The 17,288-nt window shown below is 46.7% G+C and overlaps 1 protein-coding gene across 1 annotated transcript; it reads right to left on the bottom strand.

Annotated features, from left to right (window-relative positions):
- Positions 1-3,530: 3,530 nt before the first annotated feature.
- Positions 3,531-15,110, bottom strand: LOC119646300 (FAS-associated factor 1). The gene is made up of 14 exons (XM_038046716.1): positions 14,754-15,110; positions 14,564-14,632; positions 14,342-14,468; positions 14,129-14,281; positions 13,877-14,066; positions 5,628-5,835; positions 5,474-5,565; positions 5,296-5,408; positions 5,089-5,234; positions 4,863-5,017; positions 4,624-4,760; positions 4,285-4,559; positions 4,091-4,207; positions 3,531-4,031 (listed from the first exon to the last, which is right to left on the bottom strand). Exons 1-14 carry the CDS (start codon positions 14,790-14,792, stop codon positions 3,873-3,875), a joined length of 1,980 nt encoding a protein of 659 aa, XP_037902644.1. The 5' UTR covers positions 14,793-15,110; the 3' UTR covers positions 3,531-3,872.
- Positions 15,111-17,288: the final 2,178 nt, after the last annotated feature.

Below are 17,288 nucleotides of genomic sequence, written 5' to 3'. Positions count from 1 at the left end.
TCACCCTTCTTCGATTTTGTTACTGGTGTTCTTGGTCAAGCGGTACTTCGCTTGAACACCTCCTTTTCCAAATCTAAAGCACTTATAGCATTAGATGCCACCATGGCCAAGTTGTCCACCACCGAGGCACTACGATCGCTTCCTCACTCCCAAAAGCCCCTGCACCGTAGGTTTCCTCCTTCTCACGTCTTCCATAGTGGTTTTATGTTCTGGGTATCCTTCTCATAGTCATTTTAGTCCGCGTACCAGAGCAAACACTTGCCCATGCAAAGTCAGAAAAGAAAAGTGGATGAGCATATATTTTTACATCAATAGGTATGCCCCGATCCGCCAGCTGGGGTCGCGCCTGGGAGATCTGGCCACTTCTCACAGGTCAGTCTGCCTGTCTGTCAGTCTGTCTTTTTTTTAAGAGGTGGAAATCTTCAAAAGACTTCCTGGGTACGCCAGAGTGTGGGATTTTTACCCACATCCCAGTCTTCCTGACAAGCTACTATTCTCCGGACAATATTTTCCGGTGATAGCACTACACCTAGAACCTAGGTTCCTCCTTTCTTCCACGAACCTAAGACATTGGAAAAATATGTGCGCCGGGTCCTCTGGGATCCCATCGCAGTTTAAACAATTAGGTGAGGTGTCCAATTTAAACCTGTACAGGCATTGACGGTATCCTCCATGGCCGGTGAGAAACCGGGTAAGATTATAATTGATCTCCCCATGCTTTCTCTCCAACCACTCACCGATGGAAGGGATCAACCTGTAAGTCCGACGACTCTTTTCTGATTGATCCCATCGCTGTTGCCATCTGCTTATGGATCTCTTCCTTTCGGCTTTTTTCACCTGCCATAAAGGAAAGATGGACCTGGTGTTATAAATGTTCATCATTTCGGTTGCCAGGATGTCAATCAGCGTCATTCCCGAGATGACGAACGCTGCATCATCTGAGACGGTCTTAAAGGCAGAACACACCTTCAAGGCTTTTCTTCTGTAAACCGTACTCAGTTTATGTGCATTACCTAAAACCTACAGCGCTTTTCCCCAAACTGGGGCTGCATAAAGCATGATAAAACTGACCACCCTGGCTGTGAGTAGCCTGCAAGTATGCCGCGGTCCTCCTACGTTCGGCATCATCCTTGCCAGAGCGATACTCGTGGTGGATGCTTTTTCGCAAGTATGCTCTATGTGCTGCTTAAAATTAAGTCCTCCGTCTATCATCACCCCCAAGTAACTGATGGCCGGCTTGGGAGTGATACGATTCCCGATTCTAATGCAGGCGTAATTTCTTTTGCGGCGCTTAGTGATGAGGACCGCTTCCATCTTTTCCTCAGCGAGTGCCAGCCCAGCACTCTCTAGCCAAGTTTTAACAACACTGATTGCTTCGCTTGGGTACAACTCAACATCCTCGAGATGCTTTGCGACTACATCCATTGCTATATCATCGGCGTAGCCCACCACCGTGGCCTCCTCCGGAACGGAAAGGTTAAGTATATCATTATACATGATGCTCCACAGTAGTGGGCCTAGTACAGAACCCTGTGGGATACCCGCGGAGGTAACGTTCTCCTTGGGTCCATCATCGGTATTATAACAGAGTGTCCGCTCTTGCAAGTAACTATCGATAATAGCGGCGAGGTAGGGGGAACACCAATCGTCGCCAGAGACTTTCGTATAAGGTTCCAATTGGCCAAGCTGAATGCATTCCTCAAATCCAGGGTCACCATCACATAATATTTGCTGGTACAACCCCTTCCGTGAATTGCATTCCGAGCCGTTCGTCTGGCCCTGTGGCAAATCGATCGAAGGCTGGCAAGTTCATTATTCCACCAATAATTAGGTCTTCTAGTGGGGAATGAGCATCTCCTAGGTATCGATGCGTCACATGCTTTAGAGATGCTTTGTGTGACATGGAGAGCTCTATCCGTAAAGGTGCCTGCTTTGCTAGGTAGTAGGTGCGGGTCTCCTGCCTTGTGGTTCCATCCTCAGTTCAAAGGTGATTGCCTGGCGGTTGACATGTCACGCGCTAGCCGCAGGGCTGGCAAAAGTCAAATCTACAATTGAACCAGTTCCCCCTTTCCGATAAGTGTTTACATCGCTTTCGTTGGCCAGAACTACATCCAACTGGACGAATACTTCTAATAAGCACCGCCGCCTTGCGTTAGTCCCTTTGCTGCCACACTCGATAGCCCACGCATTAAAGTCACCGGCTATCACCTTTGGAACTCGTCCTCTTGGGTCGTGAACAAGATCGTCTAACGGGTCTTCAAACTCAGGCTATATGGTTCACTAATGATAACAATCTCCATCGGGGATTCATAAGTGGTCTGCGCAAGCAAATCTTGTGGGACCCTGCAATGATTGACGTTTATTTGTATTATCCTCATTTTTTCAATGCAGTTAGCGCCTTCCTAAATTCCTGGCATTAACCACTTCCGGCAATATGCCGGTTATCCCGTCCCCCCTGTCTGTCTATCTGTCCGTCACCTGCATTTTCTCGGAGACAGTTTTAGCGATTCACACCAAGTTTGGTGGAAAGGTGGGAACTGTGCAGGCCCACGCATACAGTGAGTTAAATAATTCCACGTTGAATTTAAGTGGGGAAGGTCCCAATACAAGCAAAATAATAATAATCGTTGCCGCAACAATCCATATTGGATCAGGGCCTTGAAGTGTGTTAGAGTACTTCATTCACGACCGTAATGGTAGACTACAGTACATTGTAGGAGGCAATGTGGTCAGCATTGCGCTCGCCCGAGATTATTACCCTGATTTGACTCAGGTATTCATTCACAGCTGAGTCGACTGGTATCCGACACCCAGTCACGATAACAAATTCCTCTGCCCCCCAGTGAGATATGAACCGCGACCTTCCGCTACGACAGCCCAGCGCTCTAACCACAGCCACCCCGGACACTGCAAAAGGGGGGTGTACATTTTTTTTTCATCAAATATAGCCATGTGGGGTATCAAATGAAAGGTCTCGGTTAGTACTTTCCGAAGCCGATGTGAGTTTTGACATTTGTTGGAGAGGTGATATGAAGAAAGCTCGACTGAAAGAAGTGCTCACACTCTGGGGTCCTGGATATAGTGTAAATTTTTACAATAAATGGCGCCAGACGAGCAAGAACGGTCGGCACGTTGGCTTCCCCTCCTTATGCTTTTCTGACGTCGTTCTGCATGGAATGAGGTTGGTGAGGGCAATTTTTTCGCTCGAATCTTCCCCACCATCCCAATTAAGCCCTGATTTCAGGACATCCCACCCTAAACAGAATAGTCACTAACTCTTCCTTTTGTAAAGCCCTCCTCGCCAAGATCGGCGTGGTTTCTTTTCACGAAAGATCATTATCGTCCGCCAATCGGGAAGAAGGAAGATAACCATAATTTGACGTCACTCAGCTCCTGAATCTCATCTCCAACGGCTTCAGCATGTGTTAGCATTTGCCAGAACGAACCAGGACCGATTATTCTCCAGCCCAACAAACGCAAAGACAACAAACAAATGGGAACAGTCTCTACCCTAAATAAAAAACTCCCGATAGGCTTTTAAAAATGATTTTTTTTTTCATCTTATTTTTCATATATCGAAATTCGTATTGAAGCAAATTAATACAATATTTTTTTTTTGTTTGTTTTAAATATAATTTAAATTAATTAACCAAATATTTTACGGTCTCTTTCATGTTGTATTCCAAATATTATATTTTTAAGTTATACATTCATTATAAATCTACCGACGTGTTTTTTTTCCTTCTTTCTCTTTCACTCTGCATAGCATTTAGGCATATGACGTTGAATCGACAAAACGGCGACGAAATAGGAAGAAATAATAGCCGAGAACGTTCCACATGAAAGAATAAGGAGAATTGGTTCGAATACAATCATCGTTCCTCCACAATGACTGTTTCCCGCGGGTATAGTTTCAACGTCTCGAGGGTTTCGTCGGGATTCAGAGTGGTTAAATCACGCCGGGGCCAACTTGAAATCGCTTTGTACTCGCTGATTGGAAAGCCTTTGGAAGCAACAAAATTGAGGAGATCCTGAAATTTGATTTGGAGTTAATAAGAAGTCTGGTCAAGGTTTTTGGGACATGACTAACCCTAAGTGTTGATTTGATAGTAAAGTTTCTCTCGATAAAGTCCCCAGTGGGTCTTCGAACTCGAATTTTCGTTACGCCATCACCATCGGCTGGTTCTGGTGGAAGAGCTTGTTCGGCCTGAAAAAAAATTGTAGTTCAGGTGTCAGTCGTTGAATCACAAAGTCACTTGCTAGATTTGCTATTATTAGCGCTACCTGTAACCGATTAGCCTCTCGGGCAGCATCTTGTTCGGCCTTTTCGGATTCCAATCGTTTTCGTTCTGCAGCCAAGGACATTTCCTTTTGTAATTTAGCGGCTTCTTTGGCTTGATCTGCTTCTAATGCTAACTGATAGGCCATGTCCTGTTCGTACTTTACTTGTTCACGCTCGGCTCTGTCATTTTCCTCTTTGACTTCGACGAGCAGTTGCTCCTTATTATTCTCTGCAGCTTCCATCAGCCGAGACAGGAGGTCATCAACGCCAATATTTCCTAAAGGACATAAAAACGAACTTGAAACTCTCACCCAACCGTGCACAAAAATTATTAAATTTACCGTTAATCACAGATATAACGTCCATCGAACTACGATATTTGCCGATGATCATGATCGCTGGCAATTTATCAACGGGAATATTTCTAACACTTATTGATGCACTAGGACCGACAAATGCGTTTAAGGATGATAGAAATCTGTGAGGAAATATTTAAGGCGCATTAAGTGGTTAGGATCAGTTCCTGAGCAGTCTCATTGTGCTACTTTGAGGCAGTTCTCACAAAATATTGGACACTCACAGGTTTTTGTTGCTTTCAAACGTTAAGTCCCATCCATACAGTAAAAAGTCAAGAAGTAACGTATGCATGACATTCTCACAACGAAGCAACTGGTCACAGAATACATTAGTAAGAACACTATCGTCATGATGGAGGTATATTGCTAACAGTCTTCTCTGGAATCCACAAGGGTAAGAAATTGTCGTTAGAAAAGCAAATTAGAAAGACAGAAAAGCACTCAACGTACGTCTTTTGCCGGCTTGTGACATGCCTCATTTATTGCTTCTTGTAATGTGCCTTCGAAGAATATCGGGTGAGGTGTGCCGTAACGTTGTATGTAGTTTTTAACAAACAATTCCGAACCTAAGTGCTCGTTGTCCGTCTGGTCCGGAACTGAAAAGGGACTTCATTAAACCGATCCTGGCGAAGGGAGTTAAATGCATTTGGAACCTACTCAAATGTTTTGGCCTCGATGTCACTGAAGTTTCCGTAAACATGTCATCGTCTGCATTAAAATCGGATGCATCTTCAAATTCTTCGGCTGAACTGTCCGAGTCCACAACGATACTTAACAAATGAGAAAAGAATAAACAGTTTTTTTACGGGAATAATAATACGCTATTTGCATTTACTTGTTAGCCCTGAGGGCTCTGGAGTTTGTTGGCCGGTCTGTTGGAGCAGTGGATCGTAGAATAAAATTATGCGAGACCTCAATTCCTGATTGCTATGTGGAGAATGGTTCATTGGTCAATTGCTAGTCTCAATAATTCTGACGAAAGTACTTACAGCGAGGGTGGTTGAATGTATCACTCCTGGCGGCCAGCCAGTCCAATCTTGATATCTAACCGGAATATTTGTGATATTGTGTACGCCTGTTTTCACATCCAGTACTGTTTGTCGGCCAGGAAACATCAACTGAAGTGTTTTGCCTTCTGGTTGTTGTACAATATTCAGGGTGAATGTTTCATTATTTCGTCGTTCGATTTCACTATTGCTGGGGAAGAGAAAGTAAATGTAATTTTGGTTGATAATCAGAAATTGATTGCGGAAAGTGGAGGAAGGACATTGAAATGGAGAGAGTGTTCTCATATTTAGCATATTTCATTATAGGTGAATTCTGGAATTGTGTTTTGAATATGAGTAACATAATCTATATCGGAACCAAGCTTTCCGTTGACGACGTATTCTTTCAGGTCTGTCCTTTGCTTCCAAGTATTCGTATTCTACGAAACTGAGGTATAGACAAGAGTCTTCCGGACCACTGTAATGTTTTGTAGCACTGAAATGGCGTTGCGTGTACTATTGTGAAATCATGCAGTAAGTGATGTCAGCAGAGTAGTTCACCAGACTGGTAGAAAGTAAAGAGGGTACACCGGGCAGGACAGGACTCTTCGGACTAAAGCACAGGTTGCAAGGATAACCCCTTTTTGCATCTCCATGTATAGTCCGGCCCTTAGATCGAGCGTTTCTAGCGCTTTGTGTATATTTTTCGCAACTCGTCGCTGAAATTACCACTGGGATTACTTCGATCTTTCGTCATCTCTAAGTCTCTTGCCGTTCGCCGGGGATCTGCTTCCGTTCCTGATGCTTCCGTCCATACAGACATCGTACCTCTCTCGCTAACAGGTCAATAGGGACCATCCCTGCGATTATAAACACCGTATCATCCGAACTAGTATGCGCTGCATACCCTCAGTGCAATCAGACGATAGGCAGAATTTATCTTCCTCCAGTTCTGTACGTTATCCAAAGCCTCCGCCAACACAGGCGACGCGTACAACAATATGGACCGCACCACCCCAGCTATCAGCAGCCCGCTACACTGCTTTGGCTCACCTACATTCGGTATCATCCTGGCAAGAGCCGTGGTGGCCTTTGCAGCCTTTTCACAGGCGTACGATGGTATTTGATGGTCGGTTTTGAGACGATCATATGATCTCCAACCTGCAGACCGATCGCATTTCCTTTCCGGCGATTTGTAATGAGGGTTGCCTCCGTCTTCTCCTCCGCCAGGCTCAGTCCGGCCTCCTAAAGCCAGGACCTTACAGCCATGACCGACTCCATGGCGTAAACCTCCACATCCTCCGGGAGTTTTGCAACGATCACTAGAGCCGGGTCATATATATACATGGCGTACCAGGTTTATTCTGACCTGAGTTTCAAACGCAGAGCTGCTTACGGCCAGCTGCGTGTCATGGGTTGCGGATAATGACATGACCCACCGAATCAGCTGCGAATATCGCAAGATGATCTTATAAATAAGTAACCGCCGACAAGCAGAACGTTTCCATTTGTGTTCGTATTCCCTACGCTATTCTTCCTTTTTTTGGGGAAGTAAACTTCTCTAAAAAATCCGCAATCCAAAGTGAAGGAATCGACGCACCTATCGGATGAATTGCAGTGACGTTACACTGTATTTCAACGGCTCCCCTCCAAATAATTTCCCTACCTTTGGAGATAACCGTGGGTCATTGTAACATTGGGGTTCTGTTGCAGAACTAACTGGTTCCTCATTACTCGTGGGAATAAAATTAGGGACAAGTGTTTAAATTGTTTTGGTGGGACCCCGTGGAAACGTGGATTGGTACCCACGATGGAGCATAAAACTTGGGAAACGCCTGGTGAACCAACATTAACAGCTCTACTACCAAACCCTACTTCCACCTCCACGTGGTGATCGCTGGCAGTTCATAACGAAAAACTGCAGACGGAGAAGGATGAAGGCGAGTCTCCCGTGCCTAAAAAAAGTGAAAATTGTACTAACTGGTCTTCCAGAAGTTGGGTAGGGCTGACAACCCTGACGAAGTTACGAAGCTACGGAAGGAGCCTCGGACAGGATAGATCCTAAATCGGCGAACGCGGCAACGACAACAGAATAATGATTTGGACATTTTCTCATGAAACGTGCGCTTCCTGTACAGACTGAATGCTGCTGAGCCGCTAGCCGATACCCTGTCCCAATATAAGGCTGATGTAACAGCGTTGCAAGAGATGCGTTGGACAGGGAATTAGATTTCTTAGTCGAAATAACCGAAAGGCTATGCACTCTGCGTTTACGAGGCAAATTTAGAAATATACGCTTCATTAACATTCACGCCCCTACAGAGGAGACTGCAAAGTCGGAGAAGGATGCCTTCTACGAGGCAGTTGAGCGGACCATCGAAGCCTACCCCAAGTATGATATCAAAATTATACTTGGAGATTTCAACAGTCAAGTAGGGACGGCGATACGTCGGCTCTCATAGCTTGCATAGCCAATGATAATGGACTGTGCATTAATGGTTGTTGGAAGTACCTGGTACGTGCAGAAAGCGGTCCACAAACATACGTGGGTCTCTCCAGACGGGACCACTTTCAAACAAATTGACCACGTGTTGGTTGAACGTCGCCACCTTTCTGCCTTGATGAATGTCAGAACATATAGGGGGCCAATAAAGACTCGGATCACTATCTCGTTGGCATGGTGCTTCGAATTCGAATAACAACACCACCCTCCGTGACACCTATAAGAGGGAAATGGATGCCGCAATAATCGCAGTCAACAGAGGACCTGGAGATGAAGCATCAACAAATGATCTTCACAACCACCTGAAGAATGTTATTATTGATTATTGATAGGCCACAAACATACTTGACCCCAGCCATAAAAGGAATCAGAACGGCTGGTTTGACGATGAATGTAAGCTAGCAACGGAACGGAAGAATGCCGCATACCGAGTAATGTTATATTCTCAAAGAAGGCGGGCACGCGCAGAGACTTATCACGAACTCCGTCGAACGGAGAAGCGACTTCCTAGACAGAAAAAGGAAGCCTGGGAGAACTAACAAGTCTGTGAACTAGAAAAGTACAGGGAGCAACCGCACCAGGCGCGCAAGTTTTACCAACATCGATGTTCATCCTGCTGAGACAAAGAGGGAAATCTGATTTCCGACTGAATGGGCATATTGGAGCGATGGATTGAGTACTTTGATGAGCTACTGAACAACCAGAACATCGGTGAGTTAGAGCTCCCGCCAACTGAAAACAACGGACGAATACTGCCACCACCAAGTATAGGAGAAACAGTCCGTGTAATTTATCGGCTAAAACATCATAAGTCGCCAGGAGCCGATGGAATTACAGCCGAATTGCTTAAATATGGAGGCGACCAGTTATACCAAGTGGTTCATCAACTTGTGCTCAAGGGGTGGGACAGCGAATCAATACCTGACGACTGGCAAACAAGCATTATCTGTTTCAAACATCAAAAGGGAGATATCACACAGTGCAGCAATTATAGAGGTATCACGTTGCTGAGTACCATCTATAAGATATTCTCCGCTATCTTGCTAGGCCGGATAGCCTCAAACGCCCAGAACATCATTGGCCCATACCAAAAAGGCTTCACTCCATTCAAATCAGCAACAGATCAGATTTTCTCTCTGCGGCGAGCGATGGAAAAACTGCTGGAATATGGCCATTAGTTGCACCGTCTTCTCATCGACTTTAAAGTGGTCTATGACAGCATAGCCAGGGTAAAACTATACACGGTCATGAGAGAATTCGGTATCCCGGCGAAATTGATAAAACTGATTAGGCTGACCCTGACCAATGTGCGAGGCCAGATAAAAGCAGCAGGATCACTCTCACGACCATTCAACATTAACAACGGTCAAAGACAAGAAGATGCCTTATCATGTGTCCTTTAACCTGGCCCTGGAGAAAGCGATTCGCGACGCAGTTATCAATGCAATAGGCGCCATCCTCTTCAAGTCCACCAAACTACTGGCCTACGCTGACGAAGAGAGCCTACGTCTCACCATAGGGTCAAAATTCTTACTCCACAAGACACTGGTCTTGTCAGTCCTTATTTATTTCTCGGAGAACTGGGTACTTAGCAAGAAAAATTGCGAATTCTTGGCCGCGTTCGAGAGAAGAATTCTCCGTTCCTCCTACATGAGGATGGACGATTCTGTAGCCTCTGTAACGATGAAATTTATGAGCGATATCGCGACCGCCTAGTTGCTGTGTCCACCTAATCCGTACCTTGGATCTAGTCAAGGCGTACCACCAAATCCCTGTAGCTCCCGAAGACATACCGGAAACGGCTATTTGCCCACCTTTCAGACTCTTCGAGTTCACCAGGATGAGATTTATCCAAAGCAGCGCAAACTTTTCAGAAATTAATCCGATCAGTCCCACGAAACTTGAACTTGTTTCGTATACAAGGATGTTGTGATGGTCAGCATTTACGCCATATCCAATGCATCTTTCAATGATTCTTGATGCCGGTTTTGCTCTAAACGTTGAAAAGTGGACATTCCTACAAAAGCAGGTGAAATTTCTTGGCCACATGATCATTCCTGACAGAATCCAATCAGACCCATACAAGGTAGAAGCAATCAAAAACTTTCCCTTGCTCACCATGGTGAAGGATCTGCGATGCTTCTTGGGCATGTTAAAATTTTATCGTCGTTTCCTGCTCAAGGCCGCTCATCACCAAGCGATCCTCAACGTTTACTTGTCAGGGCCCAAAATAAAAGACTCTCACAAGGTTGCGTGGTCTTTTGCTAACCAATTAAACCCAGCTCAATGCAACTACACCGCGGCTCCTTACGTTCGCGCTTAAACAAAAGCCCAACAAAGCGTCTCCTTGCCAGCTTCGGCAACTGAGCTTCATCAGCTAGTTTACTTCCGATATCCAACACGTGTCTGGAAAGACAACTTAGTTGCGGACGCCCCAAAAGAGGCACCCTAACTGCGACGGTCACCGCAGTTTTGCCCGATGGCGCCTATGAAGTGGAGCGAGTGGAGCAGCGACAGAACACCGTAGTGGAACAGAAAACCAGAGCGGAAAGAAAGAAGAAAAGAAAAATGATGACGCCTCCGACGAACCAATGCAACTTTAGATGTAGATGCCTGGTCCGTTCGCGGCGGCGGCTCAAATCAGGAGTTCGCACGCCGACCTCGTGCCAGGCCGCCAGCCGCTTCGGCGGCAGTACAGTACGTCGGCGGAGGTGAATTCAAAACCACCCATGCAGTCGTGGTTCATGCCTCCGATATGGCGCCACATCACGCCGCCCCCAGCTGAAACCGCGCGGATTCAGCGGAGGAACCCGGGATGTGATCCCGCCAATGGAGTTACTGGGCGAACCTGACGCTTGTTTGGAGTGTACCCTGATCCGGCGCAAGCCTTCAGTTTCGACAAGGCGGCCCATTTGGGTCCGCCCCGATTATCGAGCTTAAAAGTATGTTCCCGTTGCCTCAGGACTTGAGGGGCACTTGCATGGTGGGTGCGGCCTCCGAAGAGGTTCTACCCTAATAAGGACCTGTGGGCAAGTCTCGAGGTTCGTGGGGTGTCGACCACCAACGTCCTGTGTCGGGAAGGTGGAGTCGGACGCAGTTCCGAAACCGCGTCCCTGAACAGGCGCAGCATGCTGCAGTCTCTTAATAATAATAATAATCGTTGGCGCAACAATCCATGTTGGATCAGGGCCTTGAAGTATGCTAGAGCACTTCATTCAAGACCGTAACGGTACACTAGGAGGCAATGTGGTCAGCATTGCGCTCGCCCGAGATTATTACCCTCATTTGACTCAGGTACTCATTCACAGTTGAGTCGACTGGTATCCGACGTCAAATCACGATACAAATTCCACTGCCACCAGTGAGATTTGAACCGCGACCTTCCGTACGACAGCTTTGCGCTCTAACCACTCAGCTATCCGGACACATCTATCTTAATCCTGCTCTAATATCCAGTGCAGGATCAGGGGGGGGGGGGGGGGGGGGGTCACCGACTCTCCCCGTACACCATCCCCGCAACGCTGGTCATGAACTCCTCTCAGTGAGGCCGAGGAAGATGAAAGGCAAGCCATAAAGGCGGCTTTTAGTGTTCGGTGCTAATGTTGCAGCATCCCATTGGACTGCGGATAGTATGCAGTGGTCCTGTGACGTTTGAAATCAAAGAGCTTTCCTAACTCTGCGAAAAGAATAGGTCGGATACTTGCCCCGTATCTCTCTCCACAAGCCCCTTACGTTTGCGCTTGAATAAAAGCCCGACAAAGCGTTTCCTTGCCAACTTCGGCAGCTGAGCTTCATCCGCCAGTTCATATCCGACATCCAACACGTGTCTGGAAAAGACAACGTCCTTGCAGACGTTTTATCATGGATTTCGGAGGTTGCAGTCCCCGCCGATTAGATGGCAATCATCGAGGCGCAGAAGGACGACGAAGAACTTCAGAGCCTGGAGACAAACTCCGAATAGAAGTTCAAGGACTACTGCTTATTCTGCGAGACATCGGAAAACGGACCTGTGTCATTTATTCCGGCTGAATTTCACAAGGAAGTATTCCACGGAGTACACCGATCTTCCGCACCCACACATGAGGACGATGAACCGATTAGTCACCGGAAAATACTTTCGGCTATCCGTGAAAGAGGGAGTAGACTCTTGGTTCAGACCGTGCATCGCGTGCCAGAAGTGTAAAATAAAGAAGCAAGTAAAAAAGGAAGCAGACGTATTCCGTCGGTTGACCAAGCGTTTCATGCCCATTAACCTCGACATTATTCGTCCTTTGCGAGACTCGTACGGTTGCAAGTGTTACCCCACAATCATCGAGAGGTTTACGCGGGGGCCTGAAGCAATACCTCTGACTGACATTACTGCACAATCATGTGTCGAGGTCCTCTGTGGAGAACCAACCGAAATTATCACGGATTAGGTAACGCAATTTGAGTATACCCGTTTCTCGGAGTTAGGCAAGCTCCGAAACGCCGCAGGACCACTGCATACCACCCATAGTCCAATGGGGTGCTGGAACGTTGGTCTCAGACGCTGAGGGCTCGTGACGATCCGTCGTGGTCGTAGTCCTTGCCTTTCATCCTTCTCCGCCTTCGCACAGCCACCCAGAGGAACTCACGGCCAGCCTTGCTGAGATGGTATACGAGGAGAATCTCCTTCCCTCCGTCGACCCTGTGCTGAAACCAGACCCTGGTCTGGTTTCAGCACAGCAAGCGACTGAAGCATACTGCGTCTGCTCAGGGACTGGAGTTTCAAAACTACAGGGACCTCGGAATATGTTCGCGGGCCCTCATTAGGGTGGACGCTTCTCGGACAACCTTCAGATCTTCACTAAGAAAGGAATTTTCCTTTTGAAAGTTCAATTAAGCCATAATTTCGTGCCAAAATTTGTCTAATTTTGACGTCATTCATCAGAACTGAATCCTAGATGAAGAAAACTCGGGAAAATTAATATCGGCGATGGTGGTCCTCTGTACAAAGACATATTTGGATAAAATTGAAGACGCCTAGGCGAAGCCCGTTTCTACTTATTTGAGGAATCATTCGGAATCCAAACAAGTTCTCTATTCCAACTCGATATCGACTAATTGGTGCAGTTTCCAGAAAATGAGTGGAAAGACTTTGAAGGGAGTAAGCCATTTAGGGATGAACACTTTTTTTCTGGCCAGGTGGTCATAGGCTGCTAAACTCATCTTCTGTTCACATCATTCTGCTACTCGGGGGCAAATCCGCAGGTTCTGATATTTTGAGGAGATGGGATATCACCCAAAAATGAAGATCATTTTGCTCAGCTTCCATGACTAGATTCCTCATAAAAAATAAGGAAAAAATGACAGCAATATGGGGAAAATGCGGATACCAAATATTAACTGAGCTACATTCTTTTGAAGAGCAAGATAGGGCGTGATTAACCGTAAATACACATAAAATACTAGTTTGCGAGGTAGTAGTCATCCGAATGACTGGACCTTATCCTCAGTCCTTCCAGTATTCCTGGAGACAAAGTTTTCGTCTAAAAATGTTCCCTCAGTTGAAGTCCATTCTAGTTGGGCGCAGCGAACTATAAAGCGAAAGCGTGCAAATGACTGCACATTCTAAAAATAGCGCCCAAACAAAAAGAACGTAGTTCGCGCCTGTCACATCGACGACAAGGTGACAAATTTCAAAGTCAAACATTTCATCGTCAGGCGAATGACCCGCGCCTTGGCACGAGTCACGACACATTCGAACCCGCCAGGACGCAACTCTTACCTTTCGTCATCCATGAAACCTTCCTCGGTGAGATCAATCAGAACCAATTCGTTCTCGCTGGACAGACCGAGGTTCGCCAGAACAGACGAAGAATTCTGTGCCTCATTCAGCTTTTCCGGTGGCCAGCCTCGCAGCGCTTGCCGACAAAACGGGACATTAGTCTTGTCGTTGATCCTGTGCTTCAGATCACCTGGAATTGGTTACAACAAAGGGTTAATATCACTCCAGGAAAACGAAACGTGGAGGTCTCACCAACTGTAGAATGCGAGGGAATGCGAATTGTATAAATATTTTGGTTGAAGTGAATGTTGAAGGTGAGGACATTTGAGGCGCTTCGCCGTGAATCCGAGTCGTTTTCCGCGGTCAGATCCACCACGTTGTCCGCGCTCGACAGGCTCGAGGGTCCTGCAATTGACAGAAACGAATGAAACTCATCACGCGAGGATTGCACTTGACTGCACTCACCTGAACGGAATGCATTGTCCTCCGTGCCAGCGGACCACCACCTGGGGAACTCCGGCGTCCTGAAGTTGAGTGATGTCGACGGCCTCAGCGATGGCACATCCTGCGGCATGACCTGTGCAATCGTTGCCTACAAAGCGACACGCATTACGCATTAGATTCGCGGAAACAAAGACGACCTTAGGCCACAGTTACGAATTCATTGTCTACGGACAAGCGACTCACCATCAGGTCCCAGTCGTTCTCCTCCAGATGGTTAAAAGCCTCGGCGACGTCATCTATGCCCGTGATACTCTGCAAATGCGAGCAGGTGATTCAGAATTATGAGTCTGGAGGGCCGCAGAGCCCCGATTTTTACAAGTCACTGTCAGAGGGGGCGCATAACCTCGTCCGATCGAGACGACTCGACACTCACCTGAAAATTAGCCAAAATCTCGTCTCTGTTCTCGGCCATCGCGTGTCCGATGTTTCCTCAGCTTCCGTTAATCTCTGCGTGCACTCAAAAACAAATCAAACACGAAATTTTCAATGAAAACAACATCAAAAACGAAAGCAATCGACTACGACTTGGAGTTTTGAGAAGTATAAAAAAATCTGCATCCAATCGACGACTTCTTGACAGTCTGGGTTACAGTTCAATGGACCGTCCAAGTTGTTTGACAGATGTTGATGTATTCCCGAACTGGAATTGGACGATGGGAACGAGAGCTGCCAGATGGAATGAGTGGATATGGAACTCGAGCGGAAATGAAAAGTCGGGTGGAAGAAATGTTCAAAATGTATTTTGCTATGGGGGTGAAATAGAATTATCTTGAAGCATGGTGTCATTGCTGGCATATACAGATTCGGCAAAAAACAACATTTTTATTCGTAAGTCCACATCCACTTAATGGCGGACCGGACCAGTTTTATTTTCACTTCCTTATTTCACTATAATGCTCAATTAAATTCACCTTTGGACTACTTTAACATCGTAACTTAATCTAAGGTATAATCTAACGACTAAACTAACTTATCACTAAAGAAGTATTCTATGAAAAATTTACACAGCATTCTGAAGGAAAAGTCGAAAAAACCTCCACTCACTGAAGTTTATATAAAAACGGGCGGGTGGGGGAGGAACTAGGATGTTGGTTGGGATGCGGAGCACGCGGGAAGGGTTTGAAAATTGGGATAAGGAGTAGTTGCCGCTGTAGAAGATCACTCTGCTGTCGGGGCCGAAAAGGAGACTTCGGGGATTTGAGAGAACAGATGAGTTCGTAGAAGATTCATTTCGATGATCGCGATTTGCATGTCCTTGGAGATAAGGGGATTAGGATGGGATAGACATTTATTGAGGAAGTTGAAGGCATGACGGGCTAGGAAGGATCTGGTTGGAGATGTATTTGGAGCGGTCTTCGTTTTTGTAGGTGTTGGAACATTGACGTAGGATTCCGCGCTCTTTGACTCGAAGTCGTTCAATTTGGGTAGGGTAACTGTCGGACCAAAGGATGAAGCCAAAAATGAGAATGGGACGGATAAGTTGCCAAGATGTTTCTGGTGGTGCTGTAAAAGATGAGGTCATCAGCATATTGGAGGATTCGGATTTGGTTTGGGTGTGAAGTTGGTTTGGGTAGATCTGCGATGAACAGGGAGAAGAGAGAAGTGGACAGGACTGATTTCTGACGGATGCCAGCCGGACTTGAATAGGGAAAAGAGAGGTGCTCTTGGAGTTGGACTTGGGATTTATGCCCGTCAGAAAAGCTAAGAATTAGCTTGCAGAGGTGCAGATGGAAATGGACGACTTGGGAAAGCTTATAAACGAGTCCGGGGCTTTTATGGTCCACTCGAAGATCTTGGCGGAATATGACAGGATCGAAATAGGACTGTTTAATAATACACGGAGGTGTTAAATAATCTTAGAAAGACATATCCACTTCAGTTTTGCCGTATGAACGTCAAAGCTGGTATGGGTGTAGTATGGGATTCGCAATTACTAAAAAACACCCCCTCCTCTCTCCTGCCCCTGCTCCACGGGATTACCGTATTGGCATTACTTTGGGGGGCGGGCTTGCTTTTCGTATGCCTTCATGTTTCCTACTCTGCAGTGTTCCGCTTCTTTGCTTCCTACAGCAGGTCCATTCTGTTTTTTCGGTACAGCCTCTCCATTTCTTTGCGCTCTTCTTGCGCGTGTTTCTCTCAGGAGTTCGGTTTGTATCCGCACAATTGTGTGGATGACCGAAGTCCAGTTTGTCTCCGACCTGAGCATTTCCCGGATTAAGTTTTGGGGCCTCACGCCGACTCCTAGGCCTCGCTCAGGCTTCTTCTCTCCTCCCGGTACCTCGGGCACTTAAACAGCACATGATCCGGGTCCTCTGGGATCCCACGACATGTGTCACAGTTCGGGGGATCATCCACACCGATGCAATGCAGATACGTTCGGCACCAACCACTGTGTCCAGTGAGAAACTGCGTGAGGTGATAGTTCACCTTCCCGTGTCGTCGGTCAAACCATTCCCTAATATCAGGAATAAGCTTGTGTATCCACCGACCTTTCGACGACTCGTCCCACCGTCGTTGCCAGAGTCTATGCGACTTCTCTCATACCGTTCGCCGGTGATCTGCTTCCGTTCCTGACGGACTTGCCTACCTCCGTCCATACAGACACCGCATCTCTCTCGCTAATTGGTCAATAGGGAACATCCCTATGATTACAAACACCGCATCATCCGAACTAGTTCGAAATGCGCTGTATGCTCTCAACGCAATCAGACGATAGGCAGAATTTATCTTACTCCAGTTCTGCACGTTGTCCAAAGCCTCCGCCCACATAGGCAACGCGTACTACAATATGAACCGGACGATCCCAGCTGTCAGAAGCCTTCTACACTATTTTGGCCCGCCTACTATCGGCATCATCCTGGCAAGGGCCGTGGTGGCCGTTGCAGCTTTTTCATAGGCGTACGATATA

This window comes from Hermetia illucens, chromosome 1 (genome assembly GCF_905115235.1).
Source record: "Hermetia illucens chromosome 1, iHerIll2.2.curated.20191125, whole genome shotgun sequence".
NCBI lineage: Eukaryota > Metazoa > Arthropoda > Insecta > Diptera > Stratiomyidae > Hermetia > Hermetia illucens.
Note: the sequence above shows the minus strand (reverse complement) of the source record. Positions and strands in the feature narration are given on the sequence as shown.